General features: G+C 35.1%; 1 protein-coding gene across 2 annotated transcripts in view; it reads left to right on the forward strand.

Moving 5' to 3' along the window:
* MCM8 (minichromosome maintenance 8 homologous recombination repair factor) overlaps nucleotides 1-6,689 on the forward strand; it is a 35,812-nt gene extending 29,123 nt beyond the window's left edge. For both annotated transcript variants that reach the window (XM_033095429.1, XM_033095428.1), the window contains 2 exons: nucleotides 5,204-5,393; nucleotides 6,338-6,689. In XM_033095429.1, coding sequence (XP_032951320.1) covers nucleotides 5,204-5,393; nucleotides 6,338-6,430 — 283 coding nt within the window. In that variant the 3' untranslated portion in view covers nucleotides 6,431-6,689. The remainder of the gene's footprint in view (nucleotides 1-5,203; nucleotides 5,394-6,337) is intronic.
* Nucleotides 6,690-10,320: the final 3,631 nt, after the last annotated feature.

Below are 10,320 nucleotides of genomic sequence, written 5' to 3' on the forward strand. Positions count from 1 at the left end.
TTTTTTTTAACGGTATATCCAGAGATCTTTCCCTGGAAGGACACAGAAACTTCGTCCTTTTTTTACAGCTACATAATATTCTATTGTTTAGATACACCATAGTTTAACCAGTCACCATTGCTAGATACATGAATATTTTCCATTCTTTTGCCATTACAAAAAATGTTACAATGAGTAATCTCTGTAAGATACTTCATATGTGGGTAATTCTCAGAAATGGGAAATTCTCAGAAATGGTTATTTCTGGGTCCCTGGGTAAATAAACACATTAGGACTTTGACAAATATTGCTAAACTGTCCTTTGTATTTTATATCATTTGGTAGATCATTTGGTAGATTCCTAGAAGGTAGAAAAGAAAAAAAAATTAATTTTAACGTATATGTCTACCTTAGAAATAGATTTTTTCTTTTAAGTGAAAGCTGATTGTTAGGTAGGTTTTTCTTTCAATTAAAATTTTCAAAATTGGTTCACACATTCATATGCTTCAAAATTCCAAAGTTCAAAAAGTGTACAGTGGAAAAAGTTCCCTCCTACTCTGTTTGCTAGCTACCTTGTTCTTCCTCCTATTGCCCCAGTGGCAACAAATATCTTTTTGTGACCAGATATGAATACCCATCAGAACTCTGTATCTGTGTATTCTTTTCCCCCTTTTATAAAGAAATGGTAGCATACCATACACATTCTATACCTTGCTTTTGTCCATTAAAGTGCATTTTGGAGACCATTCCATATCAGTGCCTAAAGAGCTTTTATTTTTTTACAACTGCATAGTATCCCATTGTGTGGATGTATCACAATTTAGAAATGAGCTCTTTTTAATATGCTCTCACAGCAATTAAAATACAAATCTGTTAGGAATCTACTTTTCCAAGGCCAAAAAATGTATTAAAGGTGAAATTATTTTGTTAAGTAATTTCCATTCAAAAGTAAATTTTTTTTTTTCCTAAGAGCTCCTATTATGGGGCTTGCTTGGAGTCAGAACTAGGTGACTTTGCCTAGTTGTTACTCTTTGGCTCTGAGTAAAAGTGGTACAGCATCATTGGAGGAGCACAGGCTTTAGTGTCTGATCTGGTGTTCCCACTGAGAGCAAGTTACACTGTGCTACTCAGTCTCCTTTTGTGTGAAACGCACAACAAAGAATTGTGCTCTGAGGTATCATGCAGTGATGCTATATAAAGTCACAAGTATGGTTCTGGCACATTAGTGGACACTCAGAACACTGTATTACCAGTAGTGCTAGCCTCGATGATATTAAGGTGAGACTGAGCAGATCCCCCCTTCTCTGGCTCGTATTACACACTGCAGCCTTCACAAACTGGCAGATCTCACATCACAGACCAGAAGTTTCCAAACTTATTAACCTTTTTGAAGAATCTTGGGTCTCGTCTTCAGTGTTCTCCATCTAACTTTTCTAATAGCTCTAAGCTGCAGATCTTTTTCCCCCTTTCCTCGTAGGGAGAGCCTTTACTTGGTTGTCTCTTCATTCACAGCTGGTACTGACCTGTCTTGGAGACCACTGCTGCCTCTAGAAGCATGCTGTATAGGTAGAAGGGCACCCGTGCTACCTCCTGAAGGTCGAAGCGTTAATCTCGAATTTGTTGCTTTTATAGGCAGCCTGTGGATGAAGGGGAGCCTTTCTCTTTAATTCAATGAGTCAGAATTTGTCAGCAACAGTGAGGTTACACTTGCAGTCTTTGAAAGCTTTAAAGACTCTAGAATTGACTGCTCTTTTTATTGCTGGTGCCAAAGAACTGCCTTACAATGAGTAAAATCATTCACAATTAATGAGACTATCAACCCTTTCAACCAATTCCTAACATACTGTAGTGTTTCCCCAAAAATAAGACCTAGCTGGACCATCAGCTCTAATGCGTCTTTTAGAGCAAAAATTAGTAAGACCCGGGCTTGTTTTACTATAAGACCGGGTACAATACAAAAATACAATACAATACAATATATATAACATAATATACCAGGTCTTATATTAATTTTTGCTCCAAAAGACTCAATAGAGCTGATGGTCTGGCTAGGTCTTATTTTCAGGGAAACAGGTACTGCCTTCTGTGTCTAAATATCCTACTGGTTTATCATCACATAGTATTGAACCATCAGTTTTTTATGTGATTCAGTACTAGGGTTTGAGGGGTCTTATAGGTGAAAATTTTACGAAGCTGGCTTCCTTCCCTCTCCAGTTGATTTCATTGTGTTGGAGACCCTCCAGTTACAATTTATAAGCAACCAGATAGTCTAGGAATTACTAGACTTTCTCATACAACATGCTGCCAGGGGCTCAGTGTGCTAACATATGAAATAAAGGAATGGCCACAAATACCAGTTGCCTTCCTGACTTCTAGTAGGAGACCAGACCAGTAAGAAACCAGAAACTGCCCTAACAGTCATCCTTTTTTCACTAGAAAAGTAAGTCACTGAACCTAACCGAAATGCCAAAAAATTTGGATTCAAACTTGTTTTCCTAATTAAAAACAAGAACCAACAAAAACAACTTCTTATTTAATAACAAGAAGTTTCCTCTTTGCTTACAATCTAGAATGTGCCTTTTTTTCTTTGCATCCTGTGCTTAAACTGTCCACCTTTGGGGTTGGGGCTAAGATTTCTACTCTTGGTTTTCTTTTTAATGATTTCTCTTGCCCTTTGGGTCTTTTGGTGTCTGGTTCGATTGAAAATGTCATGTATGTATGTCTGCTTCATAGAATGTTGGCTGTCAAACCAATCACCTTCTCTCACCTGTAACATTCTCTTGAGGCTTTACCCTTACTCAGTTTCCCTAGACCTCAGACCCCAGACTTTGCCTGAAGCAGTCATTTGGTATTTCTCCTCAATAAATCCATTGGTCTGTGGACACCATGTATTAATTCTCATATCTGAACATTACACTTAAGCAAGGTAAATTATGCCTTAATTACTTTTTTAATAAAAATGCTATACTGCTCATTTATGATTGGTTCTGCATGTCTGAATAATCATGTCAGTAGCCTTGCTGGTAAATTTGAGTTAGTTTCAGGCTGTCAGTTTACTTCTAGGCTCCTGAAAAAAAGGTCTCACTATTAAGTGTAAACACCACCCACATCACAAGAGATTGCCAGTTTCTTTCCTTGAGTTGTCTTGAAATGGAGATTACCAGTTTGTTTTCCTAAATTGAATGTTTTCTACTGGCTTTTATAAAAATATTCAGATAAAATAGTTTGATTCCAAATGATTGGAATTACCTGGCATAATATCCACGGTAGAGATTAAGACCCAGTTAAAATACTGAGACTAGATTGCGAATTATCTGTTTTGTTATACTCAACCTGCTTCCTGTCCATAGTCTACACTCTACGAGAGCAGGAGACTTATCTGTCACATTTACCAGTGTATTCCCAGGGCCCAGAATCATGCCTGGTGCACAACAGGCCCTCAGTAACTATACTGCATTGATGGTAAAGTTGACCTTAGTAATCATCTTTCATTCATTAACTCTTCCATTTCAGAGTTTCGGAACTCTTGAATGTTCAGAATCTTCAGCTTTTGAATGTTTGTCCTTAATGTAGTTTTGAACCTGTAAAATTACATTTTAACTGGGAAGCAGAAACCTAAATAAGAAACATCTAAACTGTGATATATAGTTCATCAGTTATCAGAGCACATAGCTATAAAAATGAAATGTTTATTGGCAGTAGTTCACATAAGCTTTCTCTTATAATTGAAAATATACTAAAAAAATATATATATATGTATGTATATACATATATATGCATATACATACATATACATATATATGTACATATATACATATACATATATATACATATACATATATATGTGTGTGTGTGTGTGTGTGTATATATATATATATATATATATATATATGACGCAGAAGAGAACAGAGCCATTGTCAAATGTGAGGTCATTGTGAATCTTTTCTATTTCAGGAAAGTAGCTCAAATATTTTACATATCTTTCTTCAAATCTGAAGATTCAAATCCCAAATAGGCCACTCAGCTGTGTAACCTTTGGCAAGTCACTTAACCTTACTAGACTTTATTTGTTCATCTGTAAAATGGAAATAAGAATTGCCCCTAAGTCATAGAATTGCTGGGAGGACTAAATGGGATGGCATATGGTAAATAAACATAATTAAGGTAAATATTAGCTACTATAATTAATGTAGTAGCCTAAAGCATTTTTGACAACTGTCTGAGAAATAAGCTTATGGTCAATTACATGGTAGAGTAGTTAATCATGAAAGCCTTAAGATTATATTATCTTTCAGGGGGAAACACAAACTCATCTCTTATAATCATTTATTAGAGTCTTACTTGAATGACAATTCCTACTTGCACAGTTCATTCTCTTTTATGTAGGCTCCCATCTATTTAGGAACAAAATGAAGCTGTTTTTCGTACCCTTTAAACTCATTACTATGAGCTCCTCAAGGGCAAGGATTGTACCTGTTTTGTTCACCATCATAAGCCCACTGCTTAGCAGGTGACCAATTATATTTGATTAACTCCTGATTAAATAACATCTTGGCCTATGAGCCTGTCTGCGAGTGTGTATCTGTCCCATCAAAAAGGCAGAGAATTCAGGCAAGGAATCAGCAATAGGGCTTTATTAGAGGATGGCTAATTGTATCTAACTGGGGTTTTCAGACTTCTGGCTAAAATGTATTGTCAAGTACATGTTTCTTTCCTTGATATTGTGAAAATAAGCAGCAGCAGAGAACTGGAGGTAATATGTATATCTTTTAATATGTAACAATCATTACCGCAAGTCAGCAAACCCTTCTAGTTCATTCTCAGAGTATTTTAAACACATTTTATTTGCCAGATGCCGCATTGGGACCTGGGAATGTATCTTTACCCAGGAAAGTCTAAATTTAGTATGTTTAGAATTTTTTTTATGTATCAAAAAAAAAAGTGTTCTGGGTATTCATATTATAATCTATCAACTTTATATTTTTATGCATTTCTCCTTTCAAATTTAGAAGTTTCTTAAAAATGGTACCTGTGTCCAAAATATTTGTATCCTTCCATGCTATAGGGAATTTCATAATGACCATGCAGTAAATACATATTTAAATCTTTGCTATGTGAGGCCTCATGGCTCCTTCCCCATTTTTCTTATAATCTGGTGGCCTGGGATAAAAATTTCTACAGGTGTGCCACATTGGGTAACTGTTTTTCTTCCTCTCCCGTTAAGCATGCTGGGAACTTACTCTGATGAATTTGGGAACCTGGATTTTGAGCGATCCCAGCACGGTTCTGGAATGAGCAACAGATCAGCAGCAAAAAGATTTATTTCTGCTCTCAACAATATTGCTGAAAGAACTTGCGATAATTTATTTCAATTTCATCAACTTCGGCAGATTGCCAAAGAGCTAAACATTCAGGTATGATAAGCCAGATACTTAACAAATCTTTTTTATAATAATGTCAGCAGGTCTTTATTAATGTATAATAGAACTTTTAAATATCAAAAGATTTGGATTAAAAGAATGGAATCGGCAGTTTTGGAGTATTTAAAAATACAAGCTTGTTTTCTTTATTTAAGTTTTGAAATTAGCTGCACAGAGCTTTTAAAAAATAATTTTTATATTTACCTACCTCTTTTCAAAAGGTTTTTCAGCATCTTGATAGTTACAGGGAAACATTTTCATGTTTTTCTGACAGTCCCTTGTGGGCAAGTCACCTTAATGTCTTTGAATCTGTGTTTTCATTTATTAAATGAACTCTTTCATCTACTCTACCTACTGAAAAGTTTTAGTGAGAATGGATGTAATAGGACTTTATTTTTTAAATTTATTTTAAATTATAGTTGACAATATTATATTAGCTTCAGCTATGCAATATTCATTCAACATTTATATACCTTACAAAGTGATCAACACAGTTAAGTCTAGTAACCATCTGTACCTTACATAGTTATTACATGATTGAGTCTATTCCCTGTGCTGTACATCACATCCCCATGACTTATTTTATAACTGGAAGTTTGTACTTCTTAATCCCCTTCCCCTTTTCCATCGTGTAAAACAGTGTATATGGAAAACTGTCAACTTAATTTCAAAAGGTAGTCTAATTTTTGTTTAGAACTAAGGTTAAAACAAATAAAAAAGATTCTTTGCATACTGGAGTTTTTATTTTTGATTAGGTTAGCATTACAGAATCCAAAAGCTCACATATGTAGGCAGTTTTTTTCTGTAAGTCCAAATGATTTTTATATGCCCAAGAAACTTGACAATTGTATATTACTGTTTAAGAGATTAATTTTTAAAATCATAATTATACACATTACTTATAAAAGTGGGCTACTTTTTTCATGTTTTTCTTCCAGGTTGCTGATTTTGAAAATTTTATTGGATCACTAAATGAGCAAGGCTACCTCTTGAAGAAAGGCCCAAAGGTTTACCAGCTTCAAACTGTGTGAAAGGACTACCAAGCTAGGACCTCCTGGGTTTACTAGAAGGTTAAAGCAATCTCAAGAATGAAGAATATGCAGAAAAAATACTGTTCTCTGAAAAATGACATCCCAAAAATAATATAATAGGAATAATATTGAACTAATTTAAAAAGTGATAGAGTCATTTGTTAGTTTTTATAACTTCTTCTACAGGTTAAAAATAAATTGTTTATATTTTTCATCTAAATGATGTAATTATAAATTACAGTTTTGTTTTTGACCTGTCTTTTATTCTTGTATTTCATATTTATGCATACCAAATGTCCATCTGGGGAAGCATTCACAAAGTTACATTTTAAATAGTTCTGACACAAAAAATTGAGCGATTCCAGTATCAATTCAGAAATAAATTGAAACCAACTTTCAATTCTAGAAACATTTGGAAATAATCTTATATTGACGTATTTAGCTTAACATCATAGCTACTGAAAAAGGTTTCAGGTGTATTATTTGTTATTACTAAAGGTAAACATGTACCTACTTTAAATAAATAGCTGTGCAAGGTTTCTATTAATACCTATACATCCACACTTCCATATTCCCTAATTTTCTGCTCAATTTCAATGGTCTTTCTATTTGCCTCCATTTTTCTGAAACATGCTAGTACTGCTAATTCTAAAGTTTTCAGTCTTACCTTATTACAGAAGAATGTTTTTTTCTTAAACCCTTTTACATATGTATATATATACTTCCCCATTTCTTTCCAGTTTACTTGTATTATCACAATTTTTAGTTAAATCTGTATTTAGCCATCTACAGTATTATAGCTTGAATATTATTCATTTCCTTTCTTGTATAACTTTTTTGTTTTCTCCAGATTAATAATTTATTTTTCAAACTTAATTTTCTATGTATCTGCCACTATTGACCCTAAGGTGCCACTGCAAATCTAAGTTTCCTCTCAGAACATAGAAACAAATCAAATAAGCTATTTTAACTTCTTGGAAACCTCTCTCCTGGAATTCTCTGGCCTTTTCCAGTCTGAACCAACAGCTGTCATCTTGGAATTTCCCATTTTCTCTCCCATTTCTTGGCTCCTATGTGTTCTTTTTTGTTTTGGTGGAACCCATTTTCTAAATAGCTTCCTGAGAAAGTGTTCATAAGGCAAATTCTACCCTCACCCCTGAATTGATACTTTGGACATAGAATTTTAGTTTGGAAATTATTTTCACTCATAATTTTAGATAGTGCTATAGTTTTCAGTGTTGCTGTTTAAAAATTTAAAGCCATTTTGATGTTTATTTTTGGTATGCGACCTTTTTTTCCTCTTGAGAAGCTATTTGGATCTCCCTTTTTCCCAATGGTATTCTAAATTTTTGTGTTTAATAACTATCATGCTGGTTTCTCATGCCAAAAATGTTGGAGTTAATCTTGACCTCTTTCTTTTATCCCCATATCAGTCTATCAAAACAAATCTTGACACTACAAGGTCTAACATTTAAGTTTATGAACTTGTTGCAATGATGTTGCTAATCTTTTTTGATATCAGAGGGATTATTCATTATGAATTTGTGTACTAACTGGACAAACAGTTAACCAAGTTTATTATTTGGAAGTGCTGAAAAGGCTGTGTGAAAAAGTTAGACAACCTGAACTTTTCTCCAACAGTTCATGGCTCTTGCATCACGACAATGCAATCAGCTCATACAGCAGTGTCTGTGAGGGAGTTTTAGCCAGTAAACAAATAACTGTGTTGGAACACCCTCCCTACTCAACCTGATATGGCCCCCAGTGACTTCTTTCTCTACCCAAAGATAAAGGAAATATTGAAGGGAAGACATTTTGATGACATTCTGGACATCAAGGGTAATATGATGACAGCTCTGATGGCCATTCCAGAAAAACACTTCCAAAATTGCTTTGAAGGGTGGACCAGGTGCTGGCGTTGGAGCATCACTTCCCAAGGGAGTACTTCGAAGGTGAATGTAGTGATGTTCAGCAATGAGGTATGTAGCACTTTTTCTAGGATGAGTTGGTGAACTTAATTGTCCGACCTCGTATCTTCAAAATATCTGGAATCTGATCACTTTTTATTCCAGTTCCACTATTTTGGCCCAAGCTACCATCTCTTGTCCAGTTTCATAAAGACAAAGTTTCCGTTTATTCACTGATGTTGCTCTAGCAGGTAGAATAGGTTTTGGCCACATATACCTGTGAGGTAGATACAAGTAAAATTGGTGATTATACCACTTATAAATGAGGACAGAGTGGCAGAGAATAAAAAAGAGTTTCTAGTAACAAGATAGAGAAATTCTCCCCCTTTTCTCCAGTGAAGTTGTTCAAAAACAATAAGGAAATAGATACAGAAATAGATGGTCCATCGTTTGTGAAGCAGGAAACAAACCACAAACCCCAACAGATTAGGAAGAGCTGCCAAAAGCTATTTAGATGAACCAGGCAGTTTTGCATGAGGGAGGAAGCAGAGATGATGCCGGTGGCTGAAGATTTTAGATGGAACCAAGAAAGTGTATTTCTCAAAGTATACTTTGCACACCTTTTGGAGCAACAAACATCCTATGTTTGCAACAGTGTGAATATGGCATACAGGTTGGCAGCAGTAGCTTCTCTGAACCTTGCTGGAGTAGAAGAAGTAAAAGATATGTTAAATGAGAAGCCACACAGATGAGCCAATTTGAAGGAGAAAAAATATCTGGCTGTCCTCAAATTCCATCAAAGCAATATTCTTTAGTAAAACAAGGGGCAATGCCTACAAAATTTTTTCAGAAAGAATTTCATACCCAGATGTTTCAGTCAGGTCTCTTAGTTGCAAAAAAGGAGTCAACAAACTTTTTCTGTAAAGGTCCAGACAGGAAAAATTTTAGGCTTTCTGGGTCATTTGGCCTCTGTCACATATACTCTAGCATTGTAGCACTAAAGCAGCCATAGATAATACATAAATGAGCATGGCTGTGTTCCAATAACTTTATGGACACTGAATTTTGAATTTCATAAAATTTTCACATCAAAGATAATAAATATTAGTTTTTAAAAACCATTTAATAATAGGTAGTGGGTCACATTTGGCCCATGAGCTGTGTAGTTTGCAGGCTCTTGGTTGCAAAATAGAAATTGATTGACTTGATGAATCAGGAAAAGGAATTTTTTAAAAGAATTTTGGTTAGCTCTTAATTGTTGGACGGCTGGTGAACCAGGGGATAAACTTTGAGGAGCAATTGCTAAAATCATACCTTAGAGCTGCCCTGAAGAGGAAGCCACTACCACCCCACCAGCACACAGGGCACCACAGGAAAATGCTGTCCCCAGGCCCCACCGATGCCGCTTCTGTACAGGAACCCTGGGAAACAATCCACTGCCCACGCAGAAAGGTGGGAAAATGTCCCACTCACACCAAAAGAGCAACAGAAAATTCTTCATGGGGCCTCCTTAAAATTCTGAACTCAGAAGTCATCCAGAAACATCTTGATTGAAGAAAGCCAGTTTATATACTCCTTTCATAGAATGCTAGGGAATTTTCTGGGTTTTACTTTAGGGAGACAGGACCAATAAAACCAGACTTTCCCGTATGTTCTTATTGAGAGTTCAGATGGTACTGGTTGTGTATAAAACCAATAAACACGACCTATTAATAATATACAAGAACTCAGAAAATATGAACCATTCTTGGAGAATGGTTGAATGTTTAATTCTAAGACCAAAACTTAAACAAATGGGATTACTGCCATAGGAGAAAATGTAAATATTAAGTCCTGATTTTTAAAGGTGGGAGAAGGTAGATAATAGTGTAAATATGATGATGTCTTTGTCTTTAAAGGCTGGGTTGGATGGTTAAAGGTATTTAAAGCTGATAACAATCTATTAATGGAATTAAAAGCTTTAAAGTTAACACATACATAGAT

This window comes from Rhinolophus ferrumequinum, chromosome 23, assembly GCF_004115265.2.
Source record: "Rhinolophus ferrumequinum isolate MPI-CBG mRhiFer1 chromosome 23, mRhiFer1_v1.p, whole genome shotgun sequence".
In the NCBI taxonomy this organism is placed as follows: domain Eukaryota; kingdom Metazoa; phylum Chordata; class Mammalia; order Chiroptera; family Rhinolophidae; genus Rhinolophus; species Rhinolophus ferrumequinum.